The sequence below is a fragment of the Sinohyriopsis cumingii genome, chromosome 11, assembly GCF_028554795.1.
Source record: "Sinohyriopsis cumingii isolate HCF-2022 chromosome 11, ASM2855479v2, whole genome shotgun sequence".
NCBI lineage: Eukaryota > Metazoa > Mollusca > Bivalvia > Unionida > Unionidae > Sinohyriopsis > Sinohyriopsis cumingii.
The window spans coordinates 63,014,558-63,038,211 of NC_142971.1; the positions used below are offsets into that span (position 1 = coordinate 63,014,558).

Here is a 23,654-nt window from a genome sequence, read left to right on the forward strand (position 1 = left end):
GGGGAGGAAAAAAGATACAGGTTAAATTTGTCAGTAAGGGGTGACCTGTCATCAGTGAGTAGCATTTACACTTTGAGAAAACAAACAATGGAAATTTTAAGTACAGGAAGACAAAACCAGTGTGAAATACACTTGTATATTTACAAATTACATTTTGGTTACCGTTGTGTAAAAAAAAAAAAAAAAAATATTTTATCGGTCACATCTTGATATGAAAAACATTTAATACTATATTCAATGTCGGCATTAGCACATGGTTGTATAGTTGTTATTTACATGCTTCAAGTACATGTACTTAAATTGGCCTAGATCTTGTCAGTCTGTTCTCATCTTATTGAGGCTACCAAGGGGATGGGGCTATTCACGGGGAAATGAAAACCTGTCAACAAGTTGGTTTAAACAGTACATGTATTTAGTTGCAGAAGTCATTGTGAAAAGTACATCAAAGTGAACAATAGATATGTGGCTGATATGATTAATAATGGCATAATATTGTATACATTGACACATGCTTAATAAAGTTAAAAAGGAAACTGTCACAGCACAATAAACTTGTTTTAATCACTGATCACTTTGGAAAATGCAAGAATCAATCAGACTTCACTGCTTTTATTTAAGTTGCCACGAGAGGCCAACTTTACAGGACCAAACAAAAGCTTGATTTTTTATCTGACAGCGACATTATAGCCTGGTGGCAAAATCACCTAATTGTTGAATAAAGTACAGGCTGGAACTGGCTGCTTGCCAACATAAATGATTAGGCGGGAAAATTAAAGCCTGTCGGCAAGATTAACTAATTGTTGAACAAAGTATGGGTTGGCACTGGCAGCTTGTTGACATAAATGATTAGAAAACAAAGGATATGTTTAAGCGGGGACCAAGGGCTTCTGTCGAAATATATGTTTATTTTTTATCTCGACATTGACATAAGCATGACAATTTTGGTAGTAATAGTAGACCAAGGGACCAGGACTTTGCTTTTTTGTCGAAATAGGCGGCTTGTCGACATAAGTGATGTCGATATAAGTGGGTAGGACTGTATTAGAAATAATATCAAGTTACATTATGTTATTTTGTCTTAAAATAAGTAACAGAAAAGAGTGAGAAGCAACAAGCATTGAAAAGTTCAACAAACTGTTTATTTCCCACGAAAACAAAGTTAAAATGTGAAAAAAAGAACGTACAGTATCGCAAATCAAATCCCAAATAATCCTAGAATGACTAACACAAGTTCTAATGAATAAAGTGCTGAATATTCTTTAGTGGTATTCCAAATAATTTACAATGCTGATGGTGTTGATGTGCCTGTAGAGGCCAGTAGTCTCTAATGTACTAATGTGTCCATGGCCTGAATTGTACTGATGTACCAACAGTCCTTTGTTTAATCAAAGTAATATGATCCAAGGTTTCATTGCTTAAATTCACTATAATTTTCCCAGTTAATGCATCTTTCCAAGAATACTACAGAGCACTATGTATTTCCAGAAAAGAATAATTTGAAACAAATAATTTCAGCCCAAATCAAACAATGAGTACAGCAAATGATTCTGTCTCAAGATCTTATAGCACAAATGAATAACTTCTAGATAAACATGACTATATAAAAAAAAACTATGACACAAAAGAAAAGTCAGAATATAGGACAAACTTTTCATTTCCAGAACAATCCAAGCTATAAATAGACATGGTCTGTTACAAAAGTTAAAATAAAGAACATGGTAAACACAATGTCCTTGACTCAGACCGAGATAAATATGTTTACTTCTTTTAATAATAATTTTAATATTAAACCCATACTCACAGAAATAATATTAGTTATGTATTAGTTGTTTACAGAATAAAACCAAAAAAAAATTCAATGATTCTGGTTAGGTGGACAAAGAACTTGATTTTGGACAAAGTCAACTACAAAATACAATTTTACATAACCCATTGCACATAATAAATAAAAAAACAACAAACAATGCAATTTAAATAAATGTAACATTACAGTATGCACATGAGTAATATTTGATGCCAGAATACCTTGTGAGTCTGTATATCAGCATTTATATTGATTAAATCAGGACCATCAAAGCTCCCGACTGTCTGTTGAACCAGCTGGGGAAAGGCTAGTACATACTGGAATAGAAGATGCCACTCTTCCTGTAAGGAGAATCAAGAGGGCACATATTCAAATTTTAATCAGTACTTGCACAGCTAAATTTTGCTCTTCAAATCCAAACCTGAACTGACAGCTAAGATTTGATGTAAAAAGAGTTGAGGCACTGTCTATTGTGTAAAAAGAGTATACATTAGGCACTGTCTATTGTGTAAAACTAATATACATTAGGCACCATCTACTGTGATGATATATGAAGTAGTGATTTTATACCTGTGTCAAGAAATTAAACTCTGTGAAAATAACATTACATGTCAACAACAGCTTCTTTGTTCAGATAAAATACTGCTTCACTTGAAAAGCCTGAATACTGAAGGTGACCCATGTAAATGTAAGTACAAGGAAAGAACAATGTGAACAATTATTATCCAGACTCTAAGTTACTGACACAGATCTAATCATATATCCATTAATTATATGATAAAAACCTTACAATGCAAGAATATATCTACCTGTTCTCTTAGAGTTGAAAAATCTACTTCTTCAATGGGTGGAAGTGGAGGATACAGTCCTGGAAAGAAAGTCACTAGTGTTAAGTACAGTCCTAGTGAATATGTATAAAACACAATTCAAGCTAATTGTCCAGACAATCTCCCTGTAAATTTACATTCCAATATCTTATTGAGATAATCAATCATCATGCAGTTAAATTAAAATGTTTGTCTACATGTCTTTCAGTCTGTTTATCTACCTGCTAATCTCTCTCTCTCTCTCTCTCTCTCTCTCTCTCTCTCTCTCTCTCTCTCTCTGTAACATGGTCAACTTTATGAACAGCACTTAACAAAACTTGCACTGCATGCAATAGAAAAGAATTATTAAAAAAATGAACTATCACTGCAGTGATTAAAGGCAGCTCTGGGACTAAATTTGTAATCCAGTCTTGTTACAAGCCTTTTTACTTGGTGTTGCAAGGATTAAAGGCAACCCTGGGACTAAATTTGCAGATGTGTAACATGCCTTTTTACTTGGTGTTGCAGTGATTAAAGGCAGCCCTGGGACTAAATTTGCAAACCAGTCTTGTAACATGCCTCTTTACTTGGTAAATATAATCTATATATCTTCAGAAGCCCAAATAACCTTTGTCAACTGATTCTTGAAAGTGTGACAGAAGTGTGGACAACCTGGCACAGTTGTACATGACAAAAGCACCACCTCCTGCATCTCCTAGAGTTCCATCAGCTATGTCATGTGACAGATCTAGTTTCACCTGCAACATTAGTAATACTATTACATTATGATTACATAATTATTATCACATATTAACATTTTATGTTAAGATTTATATTACTATCCAGAAGATTCACTGTTATGATTTATATTTGTTTTCATGATCCTGTCCATGCATGCATCATCAGTGCACACAAAAGTTCAATCATAAAACTCCGATAACACTAAAGATAGTGACCTTAATGAATGGGATTTTAAAATGCTAGTCTACAAACATACACAAAATCAACATGTATTTCCCTGAAGTACTGGAAAGAGTTGACTGCAAAACAGGCAGATAATTACTACATTCCTTTAGACCAAAAACAACTTCTGCTCAGAATTAAATGTCACCAAATGAAATATTCTGTAGCCAACTACTTGGTTAACTGTAACTGTCACATCATTTCAGCCAAACTACTCATTTAACTGCAATACTGCAAAGATGATATCAACCAGCTAACAGAAATATCACATACATCATTTTAAACAAACTACTTGGTCAACTGCAATATCACATACATTATTTTAACCAAACTACTTGGTCAACTGCAATTGTCACATCATTTCAGCCACACTACACATTTAACTGCAATACCACAAAGATCATATCAACCAGCTAACAGAAATATCACATACATCATTTTAACCAAACTACTTGGTCAACTGAAATATCACATGTATCATTTCCGCCAAACTAAATGGGTACCTGCAATATGACTTAAATCATTTTAGCAAATGACAATTAAAATACAAAGAAAACTACACAACTCACACACTCTAAAATGTCACTGTAAGTACTTTACATGCAGTTTTTGGGAAATGAGAAAAATTCTCGTCTGCCCAAGGCTATTAGAGCTTGTAAATATCAATTTGTATGGCTTGAATGGAAACAAGAAAAATTCTTCTGTCTGCCTAGGCTATTTGAGCTTGTAAATATGAATTTGTATGGCTTGAATGGAAACAAAGAAAATTATTCTGTCTGCCTAGGCTATTTGAGCATGTAACCTATTAGCTCAACCCACCCACCCAACCAGGCTTTTGTTGTTGTTGTTGTGGGGTTTAACACCATTTTTCAGCACAAGATAGGCTATACTTGGAGGCCAGTATTAATGGTGGAGGAAGAACTGGGGAAAACCTGAAAAGAACCACCAACCCAAGAGAAGCTACTGGCAAGCTTTCTCACATACCCACATTGGCCGAACCCGAGACTCGAACCCATGCAGACAGAGGTGAGATGGCAGTGATCCGTAACGTTGAGCGCTTTAGACCACTCGGCCACTTGGGGGCCCCCCCCAACCATGCATGAATCCATTATCATTAATTTATATTGTGTGTCTTCATGCTTTGATTGCATGTTTAAAGTTTGATTAAATAATATTATTTTAAAATATCACTGTAAGTGTAATTTTGGTACACTAGACTTTTGACTCCCACTAGGGACTCCTGGAGTCTAAAGGAGGACTGGCTTCAGTTCAATATACCTATCTGCAGAGCTGCCTACCCTCCAGACTCGTAATTAGTGAAAAGAGGAATAACAATTAGTGAATTTTGAACACAATTAGTGAAGAATTATACCACGACACTATCTCCATCCATTCTGATGGGCAGTACTGCATTATATGAAAATCACAAAATAAAACCAAGAAACATTATTTACACTAATTAGATGTACTGCTATACACAAACTTCACGTTATTTTGTCATGATATGATGATGTGGCATACTTGTACTGTAAATTTGTTTTCAAAACTGTTCAGGCTTCTTGCCTGGTGGTTGATCTTACAAATTTTCAAATCTGCACCTAAGAAGGCCCTAAAGACTGTCTTATTTTTCCTCACGATAGAAAATACTCTTTCACTGTCAATCCTGCTGATCTCAAACAGATAAAGGCAGGTTATGTTCAACTAGAAAACTGACAATGCTTCAGCATTGGAAGCTTGCAAGACCCGAGTTGGTAGCTTCAATTATTCCAGCATTGGTAGATTGCAGGACTTAAGTAGGTGCCTTCAAGTATTCCAGCATTTTTTGGTAGATTGCAGGACTTGAGTAGGTGGCATAAAGTATTCTAGCATTGGTAGATTGTAGGGCTTGAGTTGGTGACTTTAAGCATTCCAGAGCTAAAATATGCTGGGTGCTCTTAATTTTCCTGATATCTATGTCCTTTCTCACATCATCTCTGCTACATGTCCACAGGGGCCTGTATTGTTGATTACAATTATGCTGTCATACATGTACTATATAATAATATTATTATATAGTACATGTATGACAGGTAAATTGTAAGCAACAATACAAACCACTATGCACATTCCCAATTCTAAAGTTTGTGGAATACTGTGTGCAAAAAAAGCATAATGTACATCAAGGTTTAATGGCTGAATGCAAGGCCAATTTTTGGTGTATTCCAGTCTGTACTTCATTTTTTGTGCAATACATTTCTTTTTCCTTGGAGGTGAAAACATTTTAAATGTAGTGTAGCTTAATTATGAAATGGTATTAATCCAGCACTTAATGCAATAAAACTTATTTAATTCTTGATTTAAGTCAATTAAAAATTGGGGAATTCATGATTTGTTTGCATGCAATGTGAATCTGTGAGTAGCTATCGAGAGTCGTGAAATTCATGCCAAAATCATGATGGCTGGCAGGTCTGTATCTGAATTCACCCATGTGTATACACCATCTAGAAACTTATGCTCTTCTTCTGACACTCGCATTCTCATTGTTCCTGCTGTTAAAACAAAGTGATGGACAATGTTCTTTTGCTTACTAAGGCCCAGCTACATGGAACAAATTTTGCCTACAAATCTTAAACACTAGGACACTACGATCTCATTCAAGTGGTCTTAAAACGCACCTATTTCGACTACAAGAACAGACTCAAAGACAACAATGTTTAATTCCTTAACTGTTGTCAGCATGTTTTTGTTTTTTAATTTCATGGTGTTTGTTGCTGTGTATGTTTTTATGTGTTACCTAATATTTTAAATCACTAAGAGCTTCTCAAAATTAGGTGTTGTACTAAGACAACATTATTATTATTATTATCAGAACTGATGTCATTGTGCAGAAACCATTGTTCTTCTTACAGGCACAGAGACTTTGACACTGAACAGACCCCAAAGCACACAGTGGTTTTCTGTATCCAGTTATTTTCCAGAAACCATTTTTCTTCTCCTTCAGCCAAAGTGACCTTAACCATTGACCTTCTCTCCTCGCCTAATGGAAAGGAATCTTCCTAACCCACAGTGCAAGCCATCCACAATGTTTGGTCTATGTATGAGATGCAGAACTAATGTTATTGTGAAGAAATCAGTTTTCTTCTTTCAGTCACAGTGATCTTGACCTTTGATCTTGTGAATCCAAAACCAATAGGCTTCTTCCTACCTCCAAGTGCAAATTATCCACCATGTTTATTAAATGTAGATGCGAAGAACTAAGTTACTGTGCTGAAACAATTTTCTTCTTTAAGTAAACAGCAATCCTAACCTTTTGAGCACAAAATCAATAGCTTTTCCTTTATCAATGTACTGACCGTCCACCATGTTTAGTAACTGTAGTGACAAAACAGCTCGAGTTACTGTGCAGAAAGAAAATTAGTAACAGAACAGATGTACAAGCATCATGAACTAATATGCTCCACCTTTATTAGGTTGTAAAAAAAAGTCTTGGCACTTAAATCATCTGTGGAAAACTGAACATTTACTTTTGGGGTCCCCCCCTCATGGGGCCCTGAGTGGCAGAATGGTCTAAAGTGCTCTCCGTTACGGATCACTGCCATCTCACCTCTGTCTGCGTGGGTTCGAGTCTCTGATTCAGCCAATGTGGGTATGTGAGAAAGCTTGCCAGTAGCTTCTCGTGGGTCGGTGGTTCTTTCCGGGGTTTTCCTGGGTTTTTCCTCCACCATTAATACTGGCCGCCATGTATACCCTATTGTGAGCTGAAAAATGGTGTTAAACCATACAACAACAACAACAACCCCCATAATTAAATTCATATTCACACCTTATAAACTAAAAGCTTCCATTCTTTGAACTTAAGGTCATAAGATAAAACAATGACTACTTCAATTTCAGTTAATACAAGGATTGATCACGACTACTGTTATTTACATTAATATACCCATATAATTTTTACATATATAACATGCTTGATAACAGCTCATGATATGACAAATGATGTAATAACATCATGCAATGAAAAAGTATAATGATTGAGGCATCCAAATGTATTTCAAAGTTATTCCACAACACTATTCTGTGGTTTGGTTAAATAAAATCAGAATTTTTATTAGGCAATAAACGGTACCTAACACTGTGCATATTTAAAATGCAACTTGTAAACTAATTCAATTTTTTACTTATGAAGGTTTGCAAAAGATTGAAATCACTTGATTCATTTTATAAATGTCACTTGAAAATAGTACTTGTGTAAGATCCACTGTTTATAAACTTGGCAAATGTCAATTTTCTTTGGTTGATAAATGCTTATATCAGATTTATCAAAAGTAAATGACCATATATGACCAAAAGTTTTAAAATATTCTATACCATATTTCTGGCAGTGGAGGCAAGAAGCTCAAATTTTATATTGGCTGTAGTTAAAATTGCTATAGTGTCTTCCCAACCTTGACCTGGAATGTAAACAAATTAGACTTTAATATTGTGTAACTTGACTTAGAATAAACCTCTGTATCAAAGAGACCTACCTCAATGAACATTTTAAAATGAACATTTCAAGGAATCATTGATCAAAAACACTTAAAAACAATTATTCAATACCGAGACAATGCGCAATATGGAAACAGGAGACTATTTTTGTTCTTTTATGACCAAGCTAATGACGTCTGAATCACACTGATTGGTCTGCATCACAATGTGACCCATATGAACATTATAAATGAAAGAATTTCCTTTAAAAGACATATACACAGATGTACTCTTAAACAGAACATCGTTGATAATGGAATTTTGCTAAAATTTACCTGTGGCTAAATCAGGGATGCATGGAAGATATGAAAAAGTTGAGATGACAGGAAGCCTGTCACAATGGCAGATTTATACATAGGTGCATTGCAATGGAATAGATGGACACCTCAAGTACCAGTGAATAGTTTTGGTAATACATTGGAGAAATACAAATGTCCAGTGACACTATCAGAGTTAGCACAGAAATCTGGATGACTGGACATTTGCAACTAATATAATTTGTGTATAAACCTCTCTTGACAGTATGACTATGTCAAGCAATTTGTGGCCTATACTTGTTTTCCCTGATCAAAACTTTATTATTTTCTCTCTAGTAGTGTTCAAAATAGTGAATTCACATTTCATCACATGTGACAATCTCATTCAAACATTTCAGATTATTTTTTCACATTTGGAGAGTAGATGTTTGGTGATATCAACCAAAGTCTGTTTCTAATCAACCATAAATGAAAACAAAACTTTTCAAATATCCCTCATAAATGCTGATAAGATTTCATTCTCTGTATAACATAAATACTATTTTTACTTTAAAAAAATTATAGTTCAAAAGTATGTACCAGTTGATGCATGGAACCTATTGCAGCACAATTATTATTTTTGACTCTGTGCAGTATTTGTTTAAATAAAAAGAGTAAAATATTAACTCTAAATATAAGGAACATATTGTATATGCAGTTTTAAAAAATTCTGCCACCAAACAAGAAAAAGTACCTGCACTGAGCTAAAATCCTCACTCAACTTTTAGTATTCATTCAATATTACCTGCATTTACAATAATAAATATCCATGTTTTCTTAATTACTTTTCTTTTCAAATTTATTAATAAATAAATGACAAATTTTTTGTTTTCATAATTTTTGCCTCTTTAGTCATTAATTCAGCTTGAATCAAATTAAATCTTCCTTGCAGTAGGTGTGTTGTTGTTGTTGCTGTTGTTCCAGGGTTTAATGCCATTTTTCAGCACAAGATTGGCTATACATGGCGGCCAGTATAACTGGTGGAGGAAGAACCCTGGAAAACCCTGGGAAGAACCACCGACCCACAAGAAGCTACTGGCAGGCCTTCCCACATACCCACGCTAGCCAAGCCTTTTACTCGAACCCACGCAGACAGAGGTGAGATGGCAGTGATCCAGAACGGTGAGTACTTTAGACCACTCGGCCACTCGGAGCCCCTTGCAGTAGGTGTGATTTTAATCTCAAAAATATGGTACATTATTGACTGTCAAAGACTTTACTTTGTGACTCTACCAATTACTGAAAGCCTTTAAAAAAACTGTATTGCCATCTCATACTTTGTATCATCTTTGGCTACTCTGGCCATCACTAATGCTAACACTGACATGGATTGACTTCATTAAAGGAAAGTTACAGGCATATTTTTTATTCCGTCCTGACACAAAAAACCACATCTTTAGACATGTTCAGGATCAAGATTGTGGGACATAGGACAACAAATTATAGGAAGCCTGCAGTCTCATGCTCAAGAGACAACACTGAGTAATTATCATGTGGAATTGGTTCCATGCAACAACTTGTGCACAACCTATAAAATGTGTGCTTTGCTTTTATTTAATAAAAGCTAATTTTTGTAGTAAATTATGTATCAAATCATATTATGTTAGGAATATTAGCCTGCTACCTTGCGAATCCAGTCCTACTAAAAGATGAAAATCATCTTCCCCTGTCTATAACAGTAGACAAAGAGCACTAGCTCTTATCCATTACATTCCCTTGGAACTGTCAGGTGTTGCTAGTTTTTTGTTGAGCGATATACTAACAAGGAAGCTCGCATGGCAGGGTGGTTGGGAGGGTTTTTAATAAATGTAATTGGGTAAAAATTCTTGGAGAAACATAATTTACATAAGAATTTCCTTTCTACCTCAAACACACTTCCCACTCACATTACATTAAGAGAATAAGCAATAGAAGGAAGGGATGCTAAGCATTCAAACTCTACCTCAGGTTTCTGAATAGCTAAATTCCCACATGTGAACAATAACCCATTCTCCTAATTATACAAGCAATACAGCCTGGGATCACTTGACCTGTGACCCTAACATACAGTTAAGATGATTACTGAAATCTTCTTACCTACAAAATTTCATTAGTGAATCCAGCGAAGCTAATAGGTTGTGTTGATTGATCTAGTTGGATCTGGTGGCAATCTGTGTTGCTACCACTGGACCTACCAGATTCAAGGTTTGCCTCTGCAACACCAGATCTTAAGAAGGTTGACTCTGCATGCCAGCCAACAGTTTCTATTATATCTCAAGCTGGATGTTGCATGCAAATTTGAGACTCAGAGAGATTCAGCAGTAATTTATGTGAGGCAACTCTGATCTGGTGGGACATCAGAGTACACTAAGAGTACAACCCACTTCAGCCACAAAGAAAGGGCTTGAAGGGTGATATCCTGTGTCCTGGCTCACATCGGAAGGAAGCGATGTTTGTGGATGCCATACACTGTCTCTGTACACTTCAAGTGTGCGAACAGGATCCGACATGGCTGCTGATCTTGAGCTGTCGACACCAGAAAGCAAGCGAGTGATGACTCTTTGATTACAGACAAAAGGTAACTTATTTTGGGCTATGAAGCCCAAGCTATGTTAAAACCTATGATTGGTTCCATTTGGGGGCAAGATGAGGAATACTGGGACCAAAATTGTCTGAAAGATCTGATAGGTCTATATCCTGCCCCAAAAAATGTACGCCATGATGCCAGAATGCGTCCAATATCATGGGATGGTAGCCAGAGAAAAATTTGGCCAGTTGAGGGATTGAGGCACACAGAAGAATGATGTTGGTATGGCACCAGTCCCTGAAAACATGCCACATTCTCTCATAAACCTTCAGAGTGGAGGGCCTTCTTGCTCTCAAGATTCTCTCCACAATCAAAGATTTGAACTGTCTCGCAAGGCTGTCCTGGTAAGATCTGAGCATGAAGAAGAACAGCTGCGCAATATGGAAACAGGAGACTATTTTTGTTCTTTTATGACCAAGCTAATGACGTCTGAATCACACTGATTGGTCTGCATCACAATGTGACCCGTATGAACATTATAAATGAAAGAATTTCCTTTAAAAGACATATACACAGATGTACTCTTAAACAGAACATCGTTGATAATGGAATTTTGCTAAAATTTACCTGTGGCTAAATCAGGGATGCATGGAAGATATGAAAAAGTTGAGATGACAGGAAGCCTGTCACAATGGCAGATTTATACATAGGTGCATTGCAATGGAATAGATGGACACCTCAAGTACCAGTGAATAGTTTTGGTAATACATTGGAGAAATACAAATGTCCAGTGACACTATCAGAGTTAGCACAGAAATCTGGATGACTGGACATTTGCAACTAATATAATTTGTGTATAAACCTCTCTTGACAGTATGACTATGTCAAGCAATTTGTGGCCTATACTTGTTTTCCCTGATCAAAACTTTATTATTTTCTCTCTAGTAGTGTTCAAAATAGTGAATTCACATTTCATCACATGTGACAATCTCATTCAAACATTTCAGATTATTTTTTCACATTTGGAGAGTAGATGTTTGGTGATATCAACCAAAGTCTGTTTCTAATCAACCATAAATGAAAACAAAACTTTTCAAATATCCCTCATAAATGCTGATAAGATTTCATTCTCTGTATAACATAAATACTATTTTTACTTTAAAAAAATTATAGTTCAAAAGTATGTACCAGTTGATGCATGGAACCTATTGCAGCACAATTATTATTTTTGACTCTGTGCAGTATTTGTTTAAATAAAAAGAGTAAAATATTAACTCTAAATATAAGGAACATATTGTATATGCAGTTTTAAAAAATTCTGCCACCAAACAAGAAAAAGTACCTGCACTGAGCTAAAATCCTCACTCAACTTTTAGTATTCATTCAATATTACCTGCATTTACAATAATAAATATCCATGTTTTCTTAATTACTTTTCTTTTCAAATTTATTAATAAATAAATGACAAATTTTCTGTTTTCATAATTTTTGCCTCTTTAGTCATTAATTCAGCTTGAATCAAATTAAATCTTCCTTGCAGTAGGTGTGTTGTTGTTGTTGCTGTTGTTCCAGGGTTTAATGCCATTTTTCAGCACAAGATTGGCTATACATGGCGGCCAGTATAACTGGTGGAGGAAGAACCCTGGAAAACCCTGGGAAGAACCACCGACCCACAAGAAGCTACTGGCAGGCCTTCCCACATACCCACGCTAGCCAAGCCTTTTACTCGAACCCACGCAGACAGAGGTGAGATGGCAGTGATCCAGAACGGTGAGTACTTTAGACCACTCGGCCACTCGGAGCCCCTTGCAGTAGGTGTGATTTTAATCTCAAAAATATGGTACATTATTGACTGTCAAAGACTTTACTTTGTGACTCTACCAATTACTGAAAGCCTTTAAAAAAACTGTATTGCCATCTCATACTTTGTATCATCTTTGGCTACTCTGGCCATCACTAATGCTAACACTGACATGGATTGACTTCATTAAAGGAAAGTTACAGGCATATTTTTTATTCCGTCCTGACACAAAAAACCACATCTTTAGACATGTTCAGGATCAAGATTGTGGGACATAGGACAACAAATTATAGGAAGCCTGCAGTCTCATGCTCAAGAGACAACACTGAGTAATTATCATGTGGAATTGGTTCCATGCAACAACTTGTGCACAACCTATAAAATGTGTGCTTTGCTTTTATTTAATAAAAGCTAATTTTTGTAGTAAATTATGTATCAAATCATATTATGTTAGGAATATTAGCCTGCTACCTTGCGAATCCAGTCCTACTAAAAGATGAAAATCATCTTCCCCTGTCTATAACAGTAGACAAAGAGCACTAGCTCTTATCCATTACATTCCCTTGGAACTGTCAGGTGTTGCTAGTTTTTTGTTGAGCGATATACTAACAAGGAAGCTCGCATGGCAGGGTGGTTGGGAGGGTTTTTAATAAATGTAATTGGGTAAAAATTCTTGGAGAAACATAATTTACATAAGAATTTCCTTTCTACCTCAAACACACTTCCCACTCACATTACATTAAGAGAATAAGCAATAGAAGGAAGGGATGCTAAGCATTCAAACTCTACCTCAGGTTTCTGAATAGCTAAATTCCCACATGTGAACAATAACCCATTCTCCTAATTATATAAGCAATACAGCCTGGGATCACTTGACCTGTGACCCTAACATACAGTTAAGATGATTACTGAAATCTTCTTACCTACAAAATTTCATTAGTGAATCCAGCGAAGCTAATAGGTTGTGTTGATTGATCTAGTTGGATCTGGTGGCAATCTGTGTTGCTACCACTGGACCTACCAGATTCAAGGTTTGCCTCTGCAACACCAGATCTTAAGAAGGTTGACTCTGCATGCCAGCCAACAGTTTCTATTATATCTCAAGCTGGATGTTGCATGCAAATTTGAGACTCAGAGAGATTCAGCAGTAATTTATGTGAGGCAACTCTGATCTGGTGGGACATCAGAGTACACTAAGAGTACAACCCACTTCAGCCACAAAGAAAGGGCTTGAAGGGTGATATCCTGTGTCCTGGCTCACATCGGAAGGAAGCGATGTTTGTGGATGCCATACACTGTCTCTGTACACTTCAAGTGTGCGAACAGGATCCGACATGGCTGCTGATCTTGAGCTGTCGACACCAGAAAGCAAGCGAGTGATGACTCTTTGATTACAGACAAAAGGTAACTTATTTTGGGCTATGAAGCCCAAGCTATGTTAAAACCTATGATTGGTTCCATTTGGGGGCAAGATGAGGAATACTGGGACCAAAATTGTCTGAAAGATCTGATAGGTCTATATCCTGCCCCAAAAAATGTACGCCATGATGCCAGAATGCGTCCAATATCATGGGATGGTAGCCAGAGAAAAATTTGGCCAGTTGAGGGATTGAGGCACACAGAAGAATGATGTTGGTATGGCACCAGTCCCTGAAAACATGCCACATTCTCTCATAAACCTTCAGAGTGGAGGGCCTTCTTGCTCTCAAGATTCTCTCCACAATCAAAGATTTGAACTGTCTCGCAAGGCTGTCCTGGTAAGATCTGAGCATGAAGAAGAACAGCTGGATGGCTGGCGATGGTGTAGTTTTAAAATGTATTAGATCCAATGGATCCAGTATGAATGGCATGTGGTCAGCCCAGATGCTGGCAGTATATAAGACAGTCTGGCAATCACTGGTACAGGCTGCACCAGAGGCGTGGCTGAACAGACAGATTTCTCGTTGAAATCTCCAGCACAGTAATGATAAGATGGCATGGCTAGACAGACAGATCTATCACTAAGATCCTGGTATGAACTATTTGGTTGGACCATTTCAACAAAAAGGTCCCCGTGCTGCAATGGCTGGACTGCCAGTGTTGGATGGCCTGCTGTTGTCAGCTGAATGGCTGGTGACATCAGGTCGGCCAGTGATGGCTGGATGGCCTGTAACAGTACAGTAGTATTAAGAGTTGGATCCAACAGCATGAACCCCATGTACCCTGACTTACAGGCCTGAATACCAAGCTCAGGCATGTGTGGTGACTTTCACATCCTGGGTTGCCTAAACTTGGGGAATACTCCATAATGAATCATTATTACCATCAACGAACTATAGGTTGTCTTCCTTGATTTACTCTCTTTCCTTCCCTTCAATGCCAAAAGGATGATTGCTTTGAAAATGCATTTCACGCATTTAGTAAACATTTCTCATAAAAAAGACACAGTGAAAACAAAGCATAGATTAGCAAGTTAGTATGTGGCTAACTAGCTACTAGCATATATTAGCAAATCAGTATATAACTAATTAGCTAAAAGGGAAGCCCAGACTTCCACTGACTATGCATACAGATGCTGCATATCATAGATGGTGTGTACATAGTATAAACAATAAATGATTCATGGTAGAGTTCCATGCTCTGAAGTTGCATATAAATCATTTAAACTGACATTCTGCTGAGAAGACACAAAAACACACATTAAAGTGAAAACTAGTAATGTATTGAAATTATTAAGTCTCTAAAACACTTTCATAACTAACAGACCAGTGAAAGTGTTGTATCAAAAACATATGGCCCTGTTATGAACTTATGTACAATGACTAGTTAAATATTAAACTATAATTCTATTAAAAGAGCATGAAAAACAAATAAGCTAAGCATAAATATCAAGCAGCACTTCAGAGTTTTGCTAATAAAAGCTTCATAATATATGGAGCAAAGTCAAAGGTACAACAGCCCATAATGACTTTGTATAAGGTCAATGATAGTGTAGTGGGATGATGGTCTTAAAAGACGAAGTCCAGAAAGGTGACAAAATCGCTAAAAAAGTGGCAGAAATTGTAAAATAATGTATATAATCTGCAGCAGATTGATAAACTTGCACAATAAATTCAAAAGGAATGTTGGATGGGTCTACAGGAACACAAAAACAACTGGACTGTCAAAGGATGAATTGTACAATATGTGTCTGTACTGCAGCAAAGCTAAAAACTAGCAACGCCTGGCAGTGCAAAGGGGAGGTAATGAGTAGGAGTTATTGCCCTTAGTATATTGATACAGACAGGGAAAGACAATTTTTGTCTTTTGATAGGGCTGCATTTGCAAGGTAGCAGGCTAATATTCCTAACGTAATGTGATTGTAGAATATATTTGAAAGAGAAAGAAATATTGCCAATATGACATTGAAGAACCTGTTACTTGTTCTGCATACTTCATCACAAAGGCTTGTTTTAGTTGCTGGTACCTCAAACTGAAAGTGAACAAGAATCAGTCATATATATGCCATATTAATTTAAACATGCTTCTAATCTTCATGTATATCAAGTCATTTATATGCCATATTAATTTAAATATACTTCTAATCTTCATGTATATCAAGTCATATATATGCCATATTAATTTAAACATACTTCTAATCTTCATGTATATCAAGTCATATATATGCCATATTAATTTAAACATATTTCTAATCCTCATGTATATCAAGTCATATATATGTCATATTAATTTAAACATACTTCTAATCCTCATGTATATCAGGTCATATATATGCCATATTAATTTATACATACTTCTAATGTTCATGTATATCAAGTCATATATATGCCATATTAATTTAAACATACTTCTAATCTTCATGTATATCAAGTCATATATATGCCATATTAATTTAAATATACTTCTAATCTTCATGTATATCAAGACAACAATTGTGTAAGTTTATATGCTCTCAATGACCCAGATGTTGGTGTAAAGTGGTCTTTGAGGTGGAAGGAACCAGCAATCCTCTCAATGACCCAGATGTTGGTGTAAAGTGGTCTTTGAGGTGGAAGGAACCAGCAAACATCTCAATGACCCAGATGATGGTGTAAAGTGATATCTGAGGTGGAAAGAACCTGCAAACCTGGATGGTTATCATTGTACCTGTCAGAACCAGATAAAGCTCCTGGTAACAGATCAGCAGTGAAGGACATTAATATCAGAAGACCAATTTTTATGATTTTCACCATTGCCCCAAACCATGAATTTAAACACCCAACAACAATTTAGTTACATGTGATGATGACTCCTCTATGCCATTTTTGTAACTGTGATTTCTTCCTAGAGGTTAATGAAACTACTAGTATTTGATAAATCAACATCAATACTGTAATCTGGTAATAAAATATTAGCTTTAATAAACTTGAACCCTTTGAAAAAAGAATTATAAAGTATTTTATATTGTTTTAATGCACACATAATGATTAGGTATCTGGTCACTGTAATTTCCATGCACTGCCTTAAATCGATGTGTGAAATAAGTAAGGTAAGAGAGTAATGTGAAAAACATAAGGAACTTAAATACAAGTAATACTGAAAATGAAAGAAAGAATAATAAAAAAAATACTAGTACATGAAAATTTAATTTAACACCTATTCAAATTCATCCTTCATTTGAGTACAACTGTTGGTAATTTGTTTTAGATCTTCCTGAAACCATATTCCTTTTTATCCATATATTTTTAATCCAAAAGAACAACATGCCCATAAAATACTAGAACTACTGTTGGTACACTACTATTAATGGAACACTATGTATATACACTAATTACAACAGAGTATTAAAATTCACACTTCACCAATTTTAAGAAAAAGCCAGTTTGTTATCATGTCAATCAAGCCTCTGGTAATGCTTGTTAAATAAATAATCCCCAAATTGCAGAATTAAAGAAAGTCCAGATTTCTCAAAACCACTGATTATTAGGCCTGATCTTTCACTCACTGTCGCATGAGCTGCATTTATCCATTCAGGATAAACTGAGTTAACTGAATGAGGTTACAGCAATTACTAATTGTCACCAGTAAACCTCACCATAGTGGCCTCCATGACCTGCTTAGCATATATGCTGTGGAAAAGTGATGTTAATTCCTCTTTTTACTCTTTATCAAGTCTGATTGCTGTTGTTGTTTTGGTTAAACAACATTTTTCATCACAAGACAGGCTATAGATGGCAGCTATTATAACTGGTGATGGAAAAACCTGTGAAAACCCCAGTAAGAACCACCCATCCATGGTAAGCTACTGGCAACTTTTCTCACATATCTACACTTTCCAAGCCTGAGACTCAAACTCACATGGACAGAGAGATGACAGTGACTGGTAAAAGCAAGCATTTTACACCACTCAGCAACCTGGGGCCCTGGTGGTTGAAGCTGGTCTGTACATAAGGTGGGCCCAAGCAATGAAGTGATTCCACTGTCTTTAGCTAGCAGCTTTGCACTTTGATGGTGTCAACTTCCTTTAATGTTGAGCACTCAGATGAAAACAGTGTAACTGATTGATCTTGGCAGGTGTTTTATTTGTGTTCATAGAGATGGTGGTATTGCTTTAGTGTTACTGGATGCATTGGCTTCCATTGACTTCATTCACTAAGGATGGAAACACTGTGTAAGTACTGAACTTGTCAGGTCTTTTATTTGTGTTCATATATGTGGTGGTATTGTTTTAAACATTCAAGTAAGTGCTATTTGCATCAGCAAAGTTTTATTCTTTTACATTCTTTATTTTTGATATTTGTAGAGGTTAAACCTGGAAATTAAATACTTACTAATAAGCAAATTCTGACAGGCAAAACCACAAATCTAAGTAACCTTGAAAATGTATTTTTGTAGATAACCACACGATTGAGCCAAACAAAAATATCGATACTACAGTATGTTATGGTAGGAAAATATTGGAGCATCGAATTATCTAACTTTCTGAATTTATCTCAATTTTTGAAAATTCTGCCAGTTTTAAAATCAAAGGACTGAGAGTAATGATGGCTCGGAGGTGAAGTCCTAATAATTTACTTAAGATTAGACGAAAAAATATAACTCTTGATCTCTTTAATCCCATAAATCTATATAATATTTTTCTAAAGCTTCTCTCCTTCATGTCACTAGGTTCAATTAGTATTCATTAAGAAAATTCTGAAACAGTTTCCAATTTGGGTATCAACTATCACTGTTGTTGTTGTTGCAGGGTTTAACGTCATTTTTCAGCATACGATAGGCTATACATGGCAGCCAGTATTAATGGTGGAGGAAGAACCCGGGAAAACCCCAGAAAGAACCACTGCCCCTTGAGAAGCTACTTGCAAGCTTTCTCACATACCCACATTGGCTGAATCCGAGACTCAAACCCATGCAGACAGAGGTGAGATGGCAGTGATCCATAACAGACAGCGCTTTAGACCACTCGGCCACTTGGGGCCCCACTATCACTGTTGTGCTTTTTATATTTGTAAAAATATGAATTTTAATATAAAACAGCAAACATTATTTTAAATTGTTGTCTGAAAATTTTTAATATATTGTATATATTTACAAGAAAAATGATAAACAAGCTCGTCTAAGATAACAATGATCAAAATAGGAAATAGACTTACTTATAGAATTGATGTGCATTTACTTTTTCAATCTGGGAAATCTTCCGACATGTCACTGTCCCATGCACAAAATGAGACTGAAAAATGCAAAGAAAAAAGTAATTATATTACACATTTATAGTGAATGCCAATAATGTGACTAGAATAATAAGTTCTATATACCTATATGTATTATGAATGCCAATGGTCTAGTTCACAATATTTTAGTGTCAGTAAATTTTAGTAAATCTTTAATATTAGCATGTACAATTGTAGCACATAAACTATTTAGTGGGCTACACTTCCTCATTACTGATGAAATAAGTGTGGTCATATTATTCCAGCATTAGGCATGATCAAATTACACATAACAGTCTATAATAGTAGGCAACTAAATTTCTATCACATGTATTTTTATCGCATGATTTTATCATGCATAAATGTTTTATCACAAATTAGTTTGGTTGCTATATTAACAAAACTTATATGCTTGCTAAACTTCTGTGTTTGACAAGGTACTTAAATACAGGAAATAAAATACGACAACTGAAAGAACAGTTCACATGGAACTGATGTGATGAGCAGGATTTTCTGAAAGCACAATGACATATCTGATAATACAATGGTAATCAATATTTCAATTAATATGACAAAAACTAAAACCTGAACCATTTGCATTTTGAAAAAATATTGGAAAAAGGATGACATGTAAACTTATTATATCAACAAATGGGGGCCCCGAGTAGCCAAGTAGTCAAAAGCGCTCTCCATTATGGATCACTGCCATCTCACCTCTGTCTGCATGGGTTCGAGTCTAAGATTCAGCTAACGTGAGTATGTGAGAAAGCTCGCCAGTAGCTTCTTGTGGGTCGGTGGTTCTTCCCGGGGTTTTCCCGGGTTCTTCCTTAATACCATTAATACTGGCCGCCATGCATAGCCTATCATGTGCTGAAATATGGCGTTAAACCCCACAACAACAACATATCAACATTTTTTGATACACTGAGACTGTCACTTCATATCTTAAACTTGTTCAAACTCAAATTTGTATTAAACACTTATAATAATAATAATAATAATAATAATAATAATGAAATTCAACATAAAGCAAGAAAACAAAATACAAATAAAATCTTTAATACACCTCATTAGGGACAAACAAAATGGCTAGGTTTCAACTAAAAGTACATCATGTATATAAAATGTCTTCCAAGTGTCATTAAGTGATGATAAGGCTGTATGCGTGAATACCATTGGCCTATAACATTTACTGCATAGGCATGATGGAAAGAAGAGATTTAAAATTCTATGTTAAAAATAAGTTGGCTAATTTTATATGCAATTAAATCGACCTGATGTACAGGAGGTTGAATGTCTGTCACTATTTGCCACATAATGTCCACTTTTTGCTGGCTGAATGCTTGAGACTGACTGACCACATGGACACAGGCCTGGACAGGGCATATCTGGTAGATAAATATAAAATGAAATGATATGCTACAATTACTGTGCCTCATATCTACTGAATGTTCTTTCAATGTAACTGTAAGAGTTAGACGACTGACATATCTATAAATCATATGACATTCTTGGTTTGAACTTCTGAAAACTTTTTGGCTCAAACAAAAATAACACATATAATATCATGTCATAAGGTCACATAAGACCCATAGCAAAGCATTATCATCTGATGAAGTCCCATAAGACCCATAGCAAAGCATTACCATCTGATGAAGTCCCATGAGACCCATAGCAAAGCATTACCATCTGATGAAGTTCCATGAGACCCATAGCAAAGCAGTATCATCTGATGAAGTCCCATGAGACCCATAGCAAAGCATTACCATCTGATGAAGTCCCATGAGACCCACAGCAAAGCATTATCATCTGATGAAGTCCCATGAGACCCATCAGACAGCATTATCATGTCATAAGATTACATGAGACCCATCAGACAGCATTATCATGTCATAAGGTCACATAAGACCCATAGCAAAGGATTATCATCAGATGAAGTCCCATGAGACCCATCAGACAGCATTATCATGTTATAAGATTACATGAGACCCATCAGACAGCATTATCATGCCATAAGGTCAAATAAGACCCACAGCAAAGCATTATCATCTGATGAAGTCCCATGAGACCCATCAGACAGCATTATCATGTCATAAGATTACATGAGACCCATCAGACAGCATTATCATGTCATAAGGTCACGTAAGACCCACAGCAAAGCATTACCATCTGATGAAGTCCCATGAGACCCATCAGACAGCATTATCATATCATAAGACCCATAGCAAAGCATTACCATCTGATGAAGTCACATGAGACCCATCAGACAGCATTATCATGTCATAGTATCACATGAGACCCATCAGACAGCATTATCATGTCATAAGATCACATGAGACCCATCAGACAGCATTATCATAAGATCACATAAGACCCATAGCAAAGCATTACCATCTGATGAAGTCACATGAGACCCATCAGACAGCATTATCATGTCATAAGATTACATGAGCCCATCAGAATGAGTAAAGGCTATATAACAATTCTGTAGTGATCCAAATTTGTCTGTATTGTACCTGTATTTGCTAGTATCAACCTGCAATGTGAATGGCTAATACAAACACTAGTGTTTGTGTTTTTTTCAAAGAGAAGTTTGCCAATAAATTAAGACCATGAAAAGTAAACTTTCACTTCTAACATCATTTACCTTTATACACTGTTCCAATTCAGCAACTTCACTTAAGCAAGACGACTCCTTTCCACTGCTTACAACTGCAAAAGGTACAGAAAGCTGGATACAAATAGGATTATATCCTTTAAAAATGATCAACCCAGTGAACATGGCCCTACTGAGGTTCCTTGAATTTAAAGACATACATTTAATCTTTATGAACATTATTTGTACTTAATTCTTTTTACAGTCTAGTATATAGATATTACAGCTCAAACTATGTTTTTAACTTAGACTCCTACATATTGCTGTTCATATTTTCATTTGTTTGGAATTACAACTTGTTAATAAACCAAACAATTTTAAATCTTATCAGATGTAGGTTTCAATGATTAGGTCATTTGTGAGGATTTAAAGTGACATAAAAATGACATTATATAATGCTTCATCTCTTCTGTCATTGAATTTGTTGACTTATGCCATGCGAGACAATTATTTTGATGCAAACTGCATGAAAAAACTATATGAGGAAAATACCACCAGAGAAAATATTGGACTTTTTAAGAGAATGTTTTGTGTTCAAAAAATCTTGATCATGTTTTAAGGCTTTTATAAGCATTACCTTTATCTGTTATTCATATACATTTACAGTTTTAACATCTTTACAATTTGTATTTTATCTTGTACTCAACTTTACATTTGTTCACAAGGTTGTACTTGCCTAAATTTCATTAAATGTTTTTGGGTACATTTTTCGGACCTAACCTTTTTGTTGGCACTAGATGCTACTTTTGTGCTTAGATGCCATAAAATGCTATACATACATACTCTTCTTCACACTGAATACATCAATATAGAGTTTATTATCATGATTAGCCCCGTTTAAATCAACTATCTGGAGATTTTATACATTCTTTTTTTATCATATAAACAACTGAGCTTTTAGAAGCTAAGAAACTAATAATATGTCAAAGATGCACACGTTTAACATAATACACCTCCAACTTTACCTTCAACATACTTGATGTTTTTATCATATCCACCTTTGCCTACTACAAGACCTTTTAACCTTATATACTGTTCCAAATCCACAACAATATCTTCGATACAGTCTTGACATGTGTCTTTATCCACCCCTGTTTTGCTGCTGGATGAAGTTACGTCCCTTTCATTTCCTCTGCTGACTCCAATATCAAAACCTCTAAGATATGAACAAGTTTCCTCATCTGTATTGCAAGCTCTGTTCTGATCCTCATGAGGTATATATCTTTGCCTGGTTTGGAACTGCAGGGCTCTGTAGCTGAGTTGACGAATTAATTCTGGTGCTGGTGCTGGTGCTAGAGCTTTGGTCCATTTACAGTCAGTATCAAGCAACCCAGTTAATGACACTAGATATCTCAGAGATTCAGGTAGTGTCCCTGGAACTCTACACACAACATCATATCTGTAAGGATATATTCAAACCAATTCATGAATTTACCTGGAAGACTATTTAAAACAAGAGTTCCACAATGGGACATATACTCTACTGTCTGAAAAGAATATCCAGGAATTACAGAGCCCTGAAACTATCCCTGATATTCCCAAATGATAAGATGTTCAAATCTGAAACTGTAGACAATTTTCAAAGTGTGCTGTAGACAATTTTCAAAGTGCACTGTAGACAATTTTCAAAGTGACTGCCATTGTGGCC

At 35.7% G+C, this 23,654-nt stretch overlaps 1 protein-coding gene across 4 annotated transcripts in view; it reads right to left on the reverse strand.

Annotated features, from left to right (window-relative positions):
* Positions 1-23,654, reverse strand: part of LOC149788565 (DALR anticodon-binding domain-containing protein 3-like) — a 42,530-nt gene that overhangs the window by 8,656 nt on the left and 10,220 nt on the right. For 2 of the 4 annotated variants that reach the window (XM_089974608.1, XM_089974605.1), the window contains 9 exons: positions 22,972-23,405; positions 21,998-22,062; positions 20,625-20,738; positions 19,294-19,370; positions 16,075-16,133; positions 7,921-8,003; positions 3,239-3,368; positions 2,614-2,672; positions 2,026-2,145 (listed from right to left, as the gene is read on the reverse strand). In XM_089974608.1, coding sequence (XP_089830734.1) covers positions 2,026-2,145; positions 2,614-2,672; positions 3,239-3,368; positions 7,921-8,003; positions 16,075-16,133; positions 19,294-19,370; positions 20,625-20,738; positions 21,998-22,062; positions 22,972-23,405 — 1,141 coding nt within the window. The remainder of the gene's footprint in view (positions 1-2,025; positions 2,146-2,613; positions 2,673-3,238; positions 3,369-7,920; positions 8,004-16,074; positions 16,134-19,293; positions 19,371-20,624; positions 20,739-21,997; positions 22,063-22,971; positions 23,406-23,654) is intronic. The other 2 variants (XM_089974606.1, XM_089974607.1) reach the window with 2 other exon arrangements.